The sequence below is a fragment of the Haemorhous mexicanus genome, chromosome 2, assembly GCF_027477595.1.
Source record: "Haemorhous mexicanus isolate bHaeMex1 chromosome 2, bHaeMex1.pri, whole genome shotgun sequence".
Classification (NCBI taxonomy): Eukaryota; Metazoa; Chordata; class Aves; order Passeriformes; family Fringillidae; genus Haemorhous; species Haemorhous mexicanus.
Genome location: NC_082342.1, coordinates 53,481,618 through 53,498,775, shown reverse-complemented (window position 1 = coordinate 53,498,775; position 17,158 = coordinate 53,481,618). Strand labels below are relative to the sequence as shown.

General features: G+C 38.4%; 1 protein-coding gene and 1 long non-coding RNA gene across 4 annotated transcripts in view; one reads left to right on the top strand and one right to left on the bottom strand.

The window, feature by feature from the left end:
* The window catches only part of STARD13 (StAR related lipid transfer domain containing 13), a 288,208-nt gene that overhangs the window by 32,598 nt on the left and 238,452 nt on the right, over positions 1–17,158 (top strand). For 2 of the 3 annotated variants that reach the window (XM_059838852.1, XM_059838854.1), the window contains one exon: positions 12,015–12,928. In XM_059838852.1, coding sequence (XP_059694835.1) covers positions 12,173–12,928 — 756 coding nt within the window. In that variant the 5' untranslated portion in view covers positions 12,015–12,172. Of the gene's footprint in view, positions 1–7,734; positions 7,908–12,014; positions 12,929–17,158 lie in introns of those variants that run through there. The other variant, XM_059838853.1, reaches the window with a different exon arrangement.
* On the bottom strand, positions 1,049–5,276 carry LOC132323540 (uncharacterized). The gene is made up of 2 exons (XR_009485370.1): positions 5,224–5,276; positions 1,049–4,496 (listed from the first exon to the last, which is right to left on the bottom strand). It is a non-coding gene; the product is annotated as an uncharacterized LOC132323540 (long non-coding RNA).

The following is a 17,158-nucleotide window of genomic DNA, read 5'->3' as shown; positions in this document are numbered from 1 at the left end:
CCACCAGCAAAAAGCACAAAAACTGTTCATTTATTGCAGTCTTAACAGGGAGAGAGGTGGCAGAGAAAAACCTGTCAGCAGTAAGTGTCCTGGTGTGGGTGGCCAGAGGCAGGGCCATTGCTGGTCCCTTGTCATGGCCACTCTGCCTGCTGTGGGTGGTTTGCAATTTATGCCTGGATGAGGTGTGCAGGGAAGTCTGTACTTCATACAGCTGCTTTGCCCTGTCATCACTTTGGCTTGGGGAGCCAAAGTTGCATTATTTACAGTCTATTACCGTTTTTAAGCTTCTTCTAAAAACAGTGGAGATGAAGACATGTATTTTAAAAAAAGCCAGAGAGAGCTTGAAGTTTTGAAATCAGAGTGTTTACTGCCAGACACATTTTCCCTTTGGAGAAACACACTTTAGAAGTGGCTCACATTTTACAAAAGGAAAGGCCTGTAGCTTTTTGAAGATCAAGCCTCCTTATATATTTAGTGATAAAAACATCAAAAACTTTAGCCTTAAGCTGTTTGGAGCATTAGGGGTAGGAAGGCACTGAGTGTTTAAACTTAGAGCATTTGTTCCACCTTTTTTGAGCAGAGAGGTAATAAACCATCAAATATTTACTTCTTTTTATATTTTTAAACTTAATATTACCAATGTGGTGGTTATTCCTCAGTGTTAAAATAAGACTTTATTGCTAGCATTACAAATATACACTAACACTTTAGACTTGTATGTTAAAGTGTCTGAGCTTCATGCCAAACTGATCTTCAACTCTTCAGCTCCCACTAAGATGGCACAGCCATCCTCAGTCATAAGAGGGTCTCTGTAAAAGTACCTGCCATGTGCACAGATGAACACATCAAAATTTTAATGAAAGAAGATTGAAACTGAATTTGTGGCACTTCTAAAACTCAGTCAAAGCAACTAGTCTTTTTTTCTTGTCACAAAGGGGAAAAAAAAGACTAATTTTTCTTCTCTCTAACATCTGAATAAATGACTTACAGCATTCTGAAGGAAAGAAAATCTCTCTTACATTAACACAAAACTTTGTACTCACAAAAATTAAGGTGAAACACACCATCTCTGTCAGAGATTAATTTATTTGAATTAAGTTGCAGTTGCCTGGCCAGGGGAGGGTGTTGATAATTTGATTTAATACTTGTGTGCTGTGTGGAACCTGGAAATAACCATTCTGCTTTTTTAAGGGACTCAGTAACAGAATTTGCAACAATTCCACATTTCCATGGAAATCAGATTAGAAGAATTTCATGTTTGTGTGAGCCTCATCCTGCCAGGCAATTTACATCCCATTTGATTAAGATTTCTACTTATCTTTTGTTTTTATTTTTAAAGGTTAGAAATAAATGGCTTATATAGGAAAGGAAAACTAGAAAAAGTTAAGAAATAATTATCCTGCACTTCTTCTTTATATAGCTGTTAGACCGTAAATGAAGTGTTTTAGGCATTTTTTTCTACTCCAAACCACTTTTTTTTTTTTTTTTTTTTTTTTGAAAAAAGAATCCAGCTCTTTATTATTTCTGGACTAAACTTCAGGTGTTGCAGACCCTTCAAAATTTCTAGGAGCATTCACTAGTGGATTGCATAATTTTTCATGATGGGTGCTTATTTGCCACTTTGTTCCATAAAGTCATGTGGAAACATCCCAGGCAGTTTCAGTCTGCATAGAGGAAAGATGTCACAAGTGGAGAAAATCTGAGGAAGTCTCATAAAATAGCATAAGAAACCAAACTTATGAAAGCTCCAGAGAATAGCTTCAAAAATGACCTCTGAACTTGGCATACAGTTATTGCAGGTATCATGTAAAGACCTGATTTACTCTTTGGATATCCCCCAAAAAAGTTGTGTCACAGCAGTGTGCCTCAGCTCCACTGCTTCATTATTTGTGAGACCTAGGCTAGTAGGCTTAGAGCTAGTTTAGATATTTTTAGACTACATTTGTCAAACCACTTGAAATGGTTGAGTTTATCCAAAAAGGAGGTCTGTTATTTGATAAAAAAGTAACCCTTTCTATGGGGAAGGAACATCTGATTTATGATAACAAAGCTCTATAATTTAGCAAACAAAACAAGAAATCAGCCTAAGTAGAAATTTGGAATTAAAGAACAGAGAGTGGAAAACAGATGACTGTAACTAATTATTGGAAGATCTCAAATAACAGGAGAAGAAATAACCTAGAAGGCAAAGAGGGAATATGTTCAAAATAGCTATTCAGGCCTCAAATATGGACCTTGGCTTAAGAAACACTTCCTTTTGTACCTAAATAAAACTTTGAGCATCTCTAAAGCAGCTGTCATTAATTATAGCTGGATGTTTTGCCTTTACCTGATTTATTTAGGAAAAAAATGCAAAACAAAGCTTACCCCTCAAATAGAAGAATTTGAAATAATTATGAGATTCTGTCAAATTAACTGAATACTTAACAATATAATTTTAAAAAACACATGGGAGAGCAAGAGATAGAAAGGCTGAAAATACTGAAGTATTCATCTGAGCACTTTATGCTCGAACACTTCTTTCTTCTGAAAGCTTTGAAAATTAATCAAAGGGGGAAATATCTCCCCACATAAATATTCTTGTTTGTTTGTTTGTTTGTTTTTTTGATTTAAAAAAAGCATGGGTTATCCATCAAAAATAGATGGAGGTTTTGGAGGAGGAGTCCTTGTATCAAAAAGTGTTGCTTGACCAAAACTGTTTGAGCAAGATTCATTTTGGCCTTTCTGCACAGAGAGATAGGGATCACAGGAGGTTCCTCTAAAATAACTTTTGCTCCCTCTGAAATAACTGATCTTCATTGCAGCTGACACAGTCCTCCCTTGCTGCCCATTTATATCTCACGGACCCAGCACGTCTTGAGAGGAGGGGCTGCCCTGCAGCACGGCCTTTGTAGTAATTGACATTTATTGCAGGGTCACCATTACTTTAGCATTCATTACAGACACTGATTAGAGAGGGTGATAAAGACATTGCTGGAGATCAAAGCCCATCTTGGACTGGAAAAAAAAAAGCATGCATAGTAGCATTTTAAATGGATGCATCTATTTAATCTATTCACTGCTGATATTTTCATACACATGGTTTAGTGTATTAGATTCAGAAGGTGTAGCAGAGGCTTTAATTTGCTTCAGTTCTGGTCTAATAGGCATAAAGTCACCAGAGGATTCTGAAATACTGAACTCAGAGGTACTCTGACAAACCTTTGTAGTCATAATAACAGGAGCTGTTGTGAGCCTATACAATTTAAAACTAATTGCCCAGCCAACGTGCTCATTACCATATTGATGCAGTTCATAAATCAAAGCCCTGCCTATTCAAGCTGTTTACTAGCCTTGCATTAAGCAGCGTATTTCAAATGAGAAATGTACCATGTTGCCAAAACACTGCAGAAACTTTTTAAGACTGATAGGAGTGCAAACCTGGGGAGCTGAAGTGCCACAAACCTGGCACTAAAGTGCTTGTTCTTGTTTGTTTTCTGAGTATGTTCTGATCTAGCCTTGGAAGTTTCCCTAATAACGTACTGCAGCACAGAAACAGGTCCTTAAGCAGCAGGGAGCTGCTGGCAATTTTTATCAATTTGGCTTCTTACAGCCGCTTCTTTGCTCAATCACAAGACTAACACACACTTTTTTTTTTGAAGCAATACAGTACTTATGCCAGCTGAATTGAGGTGCATATATGAAGAATGCAGGTTTTTTGTATAGGGAAAGGAGAGATGCAGGCTCTTAACTAAGAAACCGAAGTTAGTCATCAAAATTAGGCGCCTGAAGTTAAATTCTTTGAATAGCCTGCTGAGGAATCTAGAAGTGCAATTCATCTGCCTAAACAAGTGCCTACCTGCAGGTGCCAAGCAGTGCCCCAGAGATGCCTTGCTGTCCTACCATATCCACGCAGTAGGTATGTCAGAGGAGTTGTAGATTCACACCTCTCTGAGCTGCTGCTGAAGGCCAAGTGGGTTAGTTTAGGACATCTCAAAGGACATTAGAAGCCTATGTTTAGGCAGCTGAATTTACCTGGTTTTCCTTCAGGTATTCAGCCAGCTGACTTAGGTATCAGAAACAATCAGGTTTTGTAATCAGGATTAAGGTACTTGGGCGGGGTTCAGAAGCTGTGGGGGCCTGGCTGCTTCCCACTCTCTAGACTGGCTGGTTTCAGAGCAACTGAGGCAGTTTTTATCTCAAATACCACTGTCCTGTGAGTTATTTTTCTCTCAGTACTTCGCTCAGAAAGCAGCAAGAGACATATTTTTATGTGGTTTCTCCTGGAAGGAGTGTCGTAGCTCCTGGTGGCTGCTGGGGCATCTCTTCCCCTGCACCAGGCGTTCACAGCTGCGTTGGCCATGGCCACGGTGGCAAGGACAGAGGGTGCTGAAGCAAGAGTCAAGGCATCAGGATTACTCTGAAGATCAGGACCAGAACTTGAAATTGAACTTGTTGGTGTAAAGGAAGCCTGAAGCAGAAGCACTGCATTTTAGAGTTCCTGAAGGGTGTTGGAGCTGTTGGGGGGAATTTAATAGATTATGGGAAAATCAGAAGCTTGGAGAGGTATAGGGGGTTACTTAAGTTTATCTTTTTATCCCTGTTTAAGAGAACCCAGTTCAGGGGTAAAAGGGTACATATTTCTAATGAAATGCAACTCTCTTCCGTAAACTATATTAGCAAGAAGAGTTCATCCTACTGATCTTCAGTCATGATGCCTGATGAAGCCTCAGTCTCTTATGTTCTTTGTGTAACTTCAATCATTACAATTAGTAGATAAGACAGTTTTTACAGATGAAAGATGCAAAGTGATTAAGACAATGCTTTAGTGCTAGAAAAATTTTGATTCCAGCTTACATCTCTTCTGCTGGCTGTGTGTTCATAGCAGATGCAAATGTCCAATTCCTTACATGCAGATTGTGGATAATAATGGTTAAAACTGAAATTAATATGAACTTTCTCATGAAGGCACCAAAGACAGTGATTTGTTTTTCTTTTTCAGAGAGGAGTTACAAACCATACAAAACCAGACCATACCAGTTCCTGACCCTGTGAATTGCCAAAATAACTTCTTTTGGCTGCTAGTTGGTGTCACAGGTTCAGCTGAGATTTCTCAGAAGGATATGCACAATTTTAGAAGACACTTGCAGTCTGAGAAAGATAATTTTTTGTTGATAAACAATTTTGAATAGAGAAGAGCTAAACAGAAAAAAGAAAACTAAAACCGAGCTGCATGTTATTTACCTAACTTGTAGAGAGAGAAGTGGTCATCTTACATCATCTCTCTTTCAGGAGCTAAAAAATAAAGAGGTATTAATAGAACTGTGTTATGTAACTAAATCATTGACATCCTCCAATGTGAAAAAAAAAAAATTGGTCCTTCCAGCTTCTTTCCACTTGTGCAAAATGAAGATTAATTTCCAAACAGTCCATTGAGCATCCCATGAACATACATGATGGAATTCACTTTAAAAGCTGAAGGAACAGGAAGGAGAAGCATCTCATACCTGTGTGTCTTTGCTTGCAGAAAGGATGTTTCCTGACTTTGGTGTGGACTGGCAGCTTAGACAAAAACCTGGGATCTTACCAATGTGAAGCTCATCAGCCTAAGGGAACACGGATATATTTTTTTTCCCATGTGGTTTATCCAGTGTTATTTAAAAAACATTTATCAGGTGTTGGTTCATTTTGGAGCTTGTGTTTATGAACAGCATCCGTGTATGGCTGGCTATTCTTCCTGTTCCACATTGACTGCACTGCCCATAAAAAACCAAAGCCAAAGTATTCTAGGGCAATATCTTTACATAAGGTTTAATTTCTCAGGCAATTCAGAGTAAATCCCTCAAAATTGCCTTCTAAAAGCAAGTAGACCAACAACCTCTGGCCAATATCTCATGAGGAGATTGATAATACACATCATACTTGTAAGACGAGGTACGTGAGGCAGAACAGGGAATACCAAAGTAACACATTGAATGCAGCGGTAAAAGGTGCCTGTTGGCCAAAGGAAAGACAGGTCTTACTCTTTGAAGACACTGTACTGCTGCTCACACATTCCTGCCATTTGGTTTTGCTCAGCATTGTAACCATGCTATCCACGGGCTGCACAGAGCAGAAAGGTTTGCAAAATCAAGGCTCACTTTATGTAAACTAACTAGAAATAAACACTGCCCATGCATCTAAGCTCTTAGAAAGGGTAACAGTCGTATTGTAGAGGGTATTTTCTCACCTTATTTGCAATTACCATGTGCTGTAGGGTGACAATGACAGTGCCTTTAGAAAGGCTGGTTTAGGCAGAAATACAATTGAGTCAGCATACTGGCAGGATGTTAGTGCCTGTGCTGGGTGAAACTCAGCCTCAGGCTCAGCTAATAGCACAAAGTGTGTCAACAACTCCTCTCATAGCAATCTTTCCTCCTATACACTGCAAGAAGGTCCAGCTGTAAATAATTTGCTGATATTGCTGTGTTTGTGAAGAGGCTACTTGGAAAACAGCACATCTGCCACCAACAGTTGCACCTAAGACAAGCATAAATGTAAGCACTATTAAATTAACAAAATGTCTCTTTATTATTTTAGTTTATTGCATTTGAGAAGATACTTTACTCTCCCTGGCAATGAGAATGAGCTTCTGACACCGTGGAGGTGGGGCCAGTGATGGCAAAGCTGGTAGTAGACAGACTTGGTAGTACAGCTGTCCTGGGACAATAAATTGAGACAACCCTCACCAAACTGTCATATAAAGTAATTCCTGAAAAATGGTTGCCTCATGTCACTTCATTTGGTGACTGACTCATTCATAACTATGCCAAATTTTTTGCTGAATAAAATACTGCTTAACTTCAGTGAAGGCAATCAGGAGCATGAGGTGCAAGAGATACCAGCATCTCAGTGCCACCTCCTTCACTCACTGAAGTGAGTCAGAATGGAAGTAGATGTGGCAGCATCTGTGCCAAGATACACAAGTATCTGTGCTTTAAGGATATCTCAAGGTGAAAAACGTAATCTACAGCTACAAGCCTGAGTACATGAATACATCCATTACAGGAGTAGAAGAGTATTGCAGCATTTTCATTTTTGCTTTTTGCTCTGTTTAAAAGCAGTATAGAGAAACACTTCCAAAATTTAACTATAACTCAAAGACTTCTCACCCCATATTTCCAGTGACAATACATCCTTCTCCTTTACAGGTTAGATTTGAAAATACCTGATTTATAATCACACTCAGAGGCTCATGTGTCCAGTAATTTGCACTACAACTACATTTTGAAGCATATGCAGAAGTCTGTCTGCAAGCTATGATTCTATTAATATATATATAAAAGGAAAGACTTGTACAACTTTGGCAGCAAATGTAGGTCTTGACGAAACACAGGCAAAAAAATCATTAAAATTTGCAAGTGACATGGAAGCTAATTTTGGTACTGCTTTACACTGCCTTTATACTACATCAAAAGGCATTTTACTGCCTACCTTTTCAAAATCTGACAGCATCCAAACTCGAGCCGTAGGAACCTGACTCCAGGTGCTCCAGGTGATAAGCAAAGCACAGTGTTAAGGTCTGGCATAATGTGAAGAATGAGGTCATGCTGTATTTTTAGAAGTGCTTGGTGATCCTGTGAAGCATGCTCTTACTCTCTCTTTTTATTTTTTTCCTCCCCCTCTCCTTTTTTTCTGTCTTTTTCTGTGAATAATTCGGCCAATGCATGCAGAAGGCTGTTTTCGCCCCAGGGATTCTCACACATACTTCTGTTGACAGAGTTCTTGTGCAGTGAGGAAGCTGAAATGTCTTTTGTTAAGGACCTCTTCGCTTCTTTTTCTGTTTTGCCCCAATGCTTGGAGGATCTTTTGGCTACTCACGCAGTTCCTGTTGTTACGCTTATGGAAATTAACTGAATTGAAAAATATGGGGTTACCTTGCAAAACAGGTAAAATATCATCAAGAACAAATCCTAATCTCGTCATTTTCTCTTAGTCTATGTGTCTCGAATTCTCTTGCCTTGTTTGCTTAGTTTTTCAGGGGAATATTGTACAAGTCAATAGAAAATACTAAGCAAAGTCATTGTGAATGGGAAAAAAATGCACTAGGGCCTGAGAGGTAGAAACTTTTTATTTTAGATGAGTGATATACTGTTCCTGCCAAGATTAGGACTTGATTTGCTGGTTTACTATGTCAGTTCAGGTTTAAATTGAATTTAAATTGAAAAAGTTACATATATTCACATGCTCTCTAACGTCAAAATACATAATGGGTATTGAAATGCACTAATTTAAGCCATGTTTGAAAAGCTGTTTTAGATCACTTGCTGTTAGAGTAATGCTATGAAATAAATCATAATAATTTGATTTCAGGCAAAGGGGAGTCAAGCCAGTAGAGCACGATACACAGAAGTTGGTCTGTGAGGCTTCACATACACACTTGCATGTGCCAGACCATATGAGAACTTCCCTTCCATGGCATGCTACTAGCTATAGCAAAAATCTGTATTAATTTACTGCTGATTTGTAAGGAGTTTTCATTAAAAAATAACATTCGATTTCTAAGTTTTAACTCACGTGTTTGAACAGCTGAAGTTGCTACACTCAGATATGCATTTCAAATTTAGCAAAAAATAAAAATCCTGTGTGCTTTATAATGTTTTTGCTCTTACTAATGCTTCTTGGAGTCAGTTCTGGTTGGACAGTTACCTCTGAATAATCTTTTTAATTGAAAAACCTACATATACTTTCATTATTCCACATCCTTATCTACACTAGCTTCTACCAGTAGAGCTAATGCTACAGTATATATTTAGAATTACGTATGCATACGAAAGTAATCTCCCTATTTATAAAGCCTTGAAGACCTTTTCCAGAAAGATTACTAGTTTTCAGAACTTGTATATGCATACATTCATCATTGTGGTAAAATGTAATTCTTTTGTGGTGAATGTAATTCTTTTGCAGGACTGTCTTAGAGGCCTTTTGTGACATGTACAGATTTAGCTCTGAATGTTCAGAGCACTCTGAGTTACAAATTTTGCTATGGGTAGGATTTCTAAATTCTCTGCTTTGCCAAGATTGCTCCATTTTTAGGAGCTAGAAATGTTTATGTGTCACTCTTTATAAATATGGAATTTAAAATTATACATTAAGGTGTGGGGTTTTTCATAGTCACTGCTAGATTGAGTAAAAAGGTAATGTTGCACAGGATGAACAAGGGCAAACTGACATTCTTCTCACCACTTCCTCCTCAGAGATTTCTTGCCATACTTGCACAAAACCAGCCTGCTTTTGCATACTTGATTTGTTCCAGTCTCATCCCAGGAAAAATAAAGAGTACAACAGAATAGCGAATCCAGTAAACAGAAAAAACTCTTTCATGATTTTTGCAGTTAAACTGTAAAAATTACAGCTTACATCATATCTTGTAAAAACCAAAACTCATTTGAGAGAAATCACTTAGCAAAGTTTTAAAAGAAGTTGGGTATTGATTGTAAATGCTAGTAATATATAGACAGATAATGAAAAATACAATATTTTGGATGATAATTCATGTTCAGGAGTCTAAAACATCATCCTAAAGTACTAGAAATAAAAAATATGTAAATCACTTATCCTAGGCATGCCTACGGCAGAATTTGATGTACAAGGCAGAAACTGATACACAGGAAGTTACACCTAAATATCAGCTTGAACTTCTTTATTGTGTAATAAGTTCTTTATTATTCTCTATTGTTCTAGTCTCTGTGACTAGAACAGATTGCCCAGGGAGGTTGTGGAATCTCTCCATCTCCCGAGATGTTCAACAAGTGTCTGAACACAATCCTGTGCCATGTGCTCCAGGATGGCCCTGCTTGTGGAGGGAGGCTGGACCGGATAATCCCCTGTGGTCCCCTCCCAACCCAACTCATCCTGTAATCCTGTGAATTTCTGTAACTGCTTCTGGAGCAGTTTTTGCTGAATGTTTGCCTTACAGCAATATTACTATGAACACAGAGGTGTATTTCTGCAGATGTCATCACAGCAGATCCTGCTTGGCAGCATTACCAAAACTAAAGAGGGTCCAGGAAATGGGCCAAGGATGGGAAGAAAGAGTGACAATAGGAAGGGGTGAAGGCTGGGAAAGAGAGTCTCTGGAGGAGGCCTGGAGACCTGAGCACTGCTACTTCTTCTGGAACTACCATCAGATGAAGAACGGGACAGCTGGTGGCCAAAAGCTCCTTTTCTGTCCTTTGGGCAGTCTGCTAGAGTGGGCAGAACTTTTTGGCTTATAGCTGGCTTTGTGTGGTGGGAGCATGGCTCCTTCCAGGGTGCTGGCTGTCAGAGATTCAGAAGCAAAGGTAATGGCTCATAGCAAAGCACAGATAATAATCAACTGAAATGGCAAGAGGCTTTTCCACTGTGCCCACAAAGTACAAGATATTGTGCAGAAAGTTAGTTATTCCATTCATTCCATCTAAATGTGGGAATGTGTTTTCTTTTTTGAAGACATTTTGCTCAGCTAGTTCTCCCCTTTCTGGAACTGAAGTAAATTCTGTGTTGATTACTAACCTGAGCCTTCAGGAGCAGGTCTCTCATTCATATATAGATAATATAATCAATTATTATTGTGTACCACAGCTATGGGCTGAAATTCTTCTTGGCCTTATTTGTCCCTCTAAAGGCTGGATGACTGGTGTAAGCTTTTTGTCTAGACATCCTCTATAGTTTTGTATTAGGAGTCAAGCCAGGAGGGAGACTTCTCTCACATCAAAATAGGTAAACAAGGTAAGTGAGAGCATTTACCTTCTGGAAGCATTTTTCTCTCTCCACTGACTCCAGCGGGAGGTTAGACAGTTTACAATAATGTCTGATGTTTAAATAGCTATGAATAGCTGAGAGGAGGTCTACATAAACAGTGTGTACCTGCATGCTCACATCTATTACAGCTGCAGTTCAAATGACAAAGGTAATACAATAAATCCAGATTTTCTGGATGTGTTACAGTATTCTTTCTATTACCAAAGGCATGCCCATAACAGTAAAATATACACTAACCAGCACTAAAATATGCCTAGCTGGTGTGCATTGCTCAGTTTATGACACATGCAGTGACAGGCACATCACATGCCAGCATCTTACTTTGCTTGCTTCCCACTTTGACAATCACAGTGCTGCCTTCTGACACATCTTCCTCATCACTGACAGGTTTGCCACATATATCAAAGGCTTAAGCTTCTCTTTTTATTTTGAAAAGCTTCTGTTCTGCTTTGCTGTCTCACAGATGGAGTACTGAAACAATCATTAAAATAAATACTACCAATATTCAATCTGTCAGAAGAAGTAAATGACATGCATGGGTGAACAGAAGCTACTCAGTGATGCGAGATCAGTTCTTCAGCTGCTCCCTTCTCCCAGTGCATTGGAGGTGCCCTGCCTAGGTGTGAGCACAAAAGTTAAGACTTTTAAAGCAGACAAAGCCAACTCTGATGTAGTACTGAAGCTCTCTGTTATTTTTAGCCTCCTCCTTTTCCTTTTCAAATCTCTTGGAAATGGGCAGGTGCTGCACTGCACTGCCAGTTCACTGAATTTGAGACAGATAAAATCACACCTGTACTGACATCTTCTTTTCTGGCTGTTTTCCCTGTGACATTTCCATGTGTTTTGTCCCTTAGTCTTCCCTATGGCATTTTAGTAGCTTTATTGGAGCAGTCTAAAAGTTGTCAGTGATTTAATAGACAATGAAAATACAGTGATCAGAGAGGCATGTTTAGATAACAAGCATATGTCTAACATCACTTCAAATGATTCTGAACTGTGTCAATAATCAACTTAGAGTCATTAATTAAAAAACATTTCTGCATTTGCCATTTCTTTCCTAGTCTATAGGCAAAACAAGTCAAAATTCTCATGTTTTAAGTTCATTTAATCTGCATACATGAAATACTTTTGAAGAGGTACAAGTAAATCTGAAGTAAATTTGATATTGACATTTCAAGTTTCAGGGTTACTTTTGCTGGTGTGCTCTATTGTGAGCATGTTGTCATTAATTTTTTTTTTTTTTTTTTTTTCAGAAGCTTAAAGGATTCAGATGTTTTTATATGAGATTCCAAGCATTAATAATGACTGTGTGATCATGGTTTTAGAAAACTAAGAATATATTTCCTGGCTATATATGCAGATATATGTTTCTTAAGAAAAGCAAGAATGAAGTAATTTTGATCTCTGATGGATGAAACCCATTGGAATGGAAACTAACATTTATGAAGAAGAACAGGGCTCACCTTATCTTGTATCTGCCAAGTGCCTGGGAACTCCAAAGGAAGCCAAATATGAAGAATACCAAAGAAAGACAGAAAATCAGACAAGTCCATATGAATTTCAGAATTCATTGCTGGAACCTGAGCTGAGCTTGCCATCTGGGTCATCCTTACTGGACCACAATGAGACATCCTTACAACTTGGCATGGCTGCAGGGCATGCCAGTGCCACCAACCAGCCCAAGACAAAGCACCTTTGTGAGGAATTATCCTGTTCTACAAGGCACACATCAAAGGAAGATCCTTTAAACCTTCCCATGTGCACAGAATGGCCAGTCCTCACTGGAAAAAATCCAAACAAGAAACTAGAAGCAAATTATGAGATCAGAGTCATAGAACACAAACCATGTGCTATCACATTTTCTGATTTTGAATTTTTATCACATGAAGCTGGCACCAAGCTCCATATTTGTGAGGCAGGAGAAGCAGATGATTTTTCTTCTGAAGAGGAAGAAGCAGATAACAGAGGTGATCATGACACATTTACAGAACTGCCACTGTATGAGGCATTTTTCAAAGGTCTTCAGAGAAGGAATGTTTCCCAAAGAAAGCAAGCTAAACATCAACTTACTAAATATCAGCACATCTGTCATTTAAAAGACTGCAATAATCAATCTGAAAAGGCATTGAAGGACCATGACAAAGAAGAAAAACACATGGAGCTGGAGGTAATACAAGCTACTCTTTAGTTTCAAGTGTGTTTTAAATAAGTGGGGTCACTTAGGGTTGGTTACAGGTGGAAAAAATTGTTATAGGGGAATAATTATTGTGAATCACAAAATTAAGAACCTAAACCTGCAGTGAAAGTATACTAGTTTTTTCACTAGACAAATCTTACTTAAGATTGACCACACTTCTATTAGACTGAACTTCATTCAAACTTTGGTTTTCTGGTTGTTTTATTTAAATGGGAACATTGGCTCCATTTCCTACATTCCTACAAGATCATATATCATGCCATGTCCAGCACACAGTCTGAGGACTGTTCCAAAGGGATAGAGCTCACATTTAGTCTCAGAGCAGAATATATTTCTTCATACTGAAAAACGGGCTTTTAGTGTGGTGGCACTGTAGCACTGAGCCACCTAACCCACAGCACTGTTTCCACTTAATAACTGTTTTCTGTGCTATTATTTCATTAAAACAATATAGAGGACAAGTTAAAGAGTGGTATATAAAAATGTTTTGCTTGGTTGGTTGGTTGGTTGGTTGGTTGGTTGGTTGGTTGGGGTTTTCTGGGGTTTTTTTATTCTGTGCTATTATATATCATGACATTCTATAGACCAGTGGCCAAAATGAAAACATAAGTTTTCAGGACACAATTAAAAACCCTGGATAATAAAAATCATCCAACTATATATAACCTTTCCAGAAAAAAGCTTTGAGTAAATTAACTTTGTTTATTAGAACTGGAGGAACAGAAGACTCCCAGCTGAACTGTCATTAGTCTGGACAATAAGCATGGTTTCCCCCTGTTCACAGCTGGTGACAAACAAAATGACTGGAGCTAAACACATTTATCATTGGAGAAGTTCAGGTCTAGTACAAAAATAAGAAGTGACTCCAAATAGTGGGAAAAACCAACCCCTTAGAATTCCAATGTTCCTGACCTTGCAGCTCAAATTGATCTTAACCTGCAGGCCAGGCATACCTTTCCATCCTCCCTTCTCCTTCCTCCAGCTTTTAAAAGTTATTTTTCATGTAAATCTGCTCTATGCCTTGAAAACCAGGCTGTAGTCCTGTAGTCTTTTACCCAGTGTGTTTTATTTTACTCTGCCTGCAGTTGTCCTTTTAATTCTAGTGCTTATAACACAGAGTTGCTTCATTGATTTCTGATTAAATGAAGGTTATAGTTTGAACTATAATGTCCATCTTTACATCAAAACCATGGCGTAAAATACTTAATTGCTTCTCTCCTTTAGTACTAATCTATCTCCAGTTTGGGGTGACTAATTATGCCCTTCAGTGAGTGGGAGTTTTGTGCTGTATTTCATACATATCCCAACTTCACTGCAGAAACCCATCAGCATGCAAAGAAATAAGGCAGATTTTTAGAAATTTTCTCAGCAGATAATATTAGAAGACCAAGGCCTAAAGATGGTTCCCAAACAGTGTGACTTTTGATGCAATACTGACCCTGATTCTCATGACACATGGTTTATTAAGTAATTGCATTGTTCTTCTAACCTAAGCCAAGTCTTACTTCCTCATTTACTCAGAAACATTCACATTAAGGAAAATAATATATCTCAAAATGGATGCACAACATCCTTTGGATTTTCTTTACTGAAGGTCATTCCCATAGATAAAAGGGAGACGCCAGGAGATGTTGTCATTTAGTTTACTTTATGTCTATGCCATAAAATAAACTCAAGGATGCAGCTTGTAGTGCAAAATAATGGATTATAAATTGCCAGACAAGCATGTGAAATTACCTAGTAAATCTCAGTAAATGTGTCAAAACGTTTCAAAAACTGGATGCAATGTTCCAGTCCTGGTTTTGATTTTTATTTTCTATGTAAATAAGTAGCATCATTCAAGGAAAGCCTCCAAGAACTAAAAAAAAAAAAAAAAATAAATATTAAGATTGTCTTGTCTCTCAAATTTTAGCAGCAATCATGCATTACTATGCAGACTGAAATCTCCCCCCAAGACTCTGGTTGAAGCAAATGTAATGTATGTCGCTGTCAAGTTACTTATTTCTAAACAAATTGTCTTAGGGAGAAATGTCTTTCTAGTGGAAAGAAATCAAATAAATAAAGACAGCATGGGGTAAAAATGCTGACAAGAGCAACTGTTTTTGCTAAACCTTAAACTTAAAAACCATATAATAAACAGATTACTTTGGCCTTAGAGATACAGACAATCATACAGAGCACCCTGCACAAGATCCTGGCTAAATCCTTGCTACTGGAGTTCCCAGTGAAACTGTGTGTTTGATCTATCCTGCAGGGGCTCTCCTACCCAGATGCACCTGTTACTGACTGCAAACCTCCTAAGTTCTAGAAAGGAGGAAAGGCTGTCACCTCCTCCAAGATGGAAGCACTGGCCCTTGCAGGCAGTCACCACAAGCAGAGTCAGTGTCTCTGAGTGTCCAATCTCCTCTTTAATACTTGTTACACACATTTAGGTGACATCTCTTGAACTTCTTGTTTCATTCTAATTAATAAGTACATAGAAACCCTTAAGAGCAGTAAACAAGTAGAGGGAAGATGGAAAAAATTCAATTTGTGTATGCTGCCAACTCTGTCAAGTGGAAGAAGCTGCTGAAAACAATTCATATAATGATGCCCTTTAAGAAATGCTCTTTCTTCTTTTTCCAAAGGCTTCTGGCTCTTCTGAGTGGTACAAGATAAATGGTACTTCTGTTCAATTTATGAATTCAGCATGGTCCCGGAGTTTCCACCCTTACAGCAGTTCCACATATATTTCCTGTGCCTTCTCATAAAATCTAAATTTGGCCATTTGTTTTTCTTTGTCAAGAGTCTGTAATCAGCAGTACATTTAATGCCCAACACAGTTCTGCCCAAATACTTAGGCTAATGGTTAGACTAAATGTTCTCAGAAGTTCTTTCCAACCTAAATAATTTTATGATTATTTGGTTAGTTCTGTCCAGAGATTCTTTTGCAGCTCTGAAGTGGCACCTTCAGCCATTTTTTCCTTGCTTGCTTAACTTCAAGTCTTCATATCAAACTTGATACAGTGTTTGTGCATGCAGACAGCTCTATGTTCAGGGGCAATAAATTATTCAGAACAGCTTCTGAATCATAACATTTTTCTAGATTGTCATTTCTTCAAACTATACTGAGCAAGACACAGCTGAAGACCACATTTAACCAGGAGCTACTATTCAACTTTCCATCCAGAAACTTATCCTATCCTTACATAGCCTGAAAACAATATGTGTTACTTTCAGGAGTAACATTTCAGGGAAGTAAATAATTGAAGGTATTTGCAAGATATTAGGCAATAAGAAAGTATTATGAAATCATACCCTTGACAGTGTGAATTGTCATGGATCTTCCCTAACTCCAGGGATTGTATACAAATCCTGCTAATATTGTTGGCTGCTGCAAAGAGACAAGCATAGTCCTACCAACACGGCAGCAAACTGAAAATCCTTTCTGGGGCAATTCCAAATAGTTTTTTTGGGCAGCCCATATTACCAACTGGAACAGCAAAAAAGGTTTCTGTTGCTGTTGACATTACTTAGGGCACCTAAGAGAGTTCTCACAGCTTCCTCTGTTGTTTCTCTCTCCCTTGAGAGAGAATGGGATAAGTCAGGAAAGCCACATGCTGGAAAGGAGCTGCTTAGAGTAACCATTAGGACTGCTAGGTGCTCCAGCAGCCCCTCTGCAGCCTCCCTGTCTGCCCTTATATTTACATCATGCTGCTTTCAGCGCATTTAGGGAGATCTAAACCAAACCTGCTTGTTTGTTTAAAGCACCATAATGATGGACTAATATTTGCACTAAAAGTTACCGTGTACAGCTGGGTCAAACAAAGAGTGAGATGCCACTCCCCAGGAGAGACAAGATGACCGAAACAGATAATTTAGGTAATTAAGGTAGCATTCACAATGAATATCTTTGTCAGGATTTGGCCTTCAGACTGTAAGTTCAAAGACTTTTGGAGGAGGCTGCACAGGCATGGGAGTGGCCAGTACAATGTCAGAGACAGCCTCTGTGTTCAGCTCTGTATTGTGTTAGCAGGGGAGCTGAGCCATCACCTTTCATCATCAATAAATCTTCAAGGTAAACTGTAGTGTCATAAAGGAGGTTTGTCAAAGCTCCATTGTTTTTGACATTTAAAGCTAAGGCAACTGAACTCTGAAAATTATTTCAGAAAACAGTCATTTACTGGGAAAAAAAATGGATGATCACTTTCTCTTTCCTTG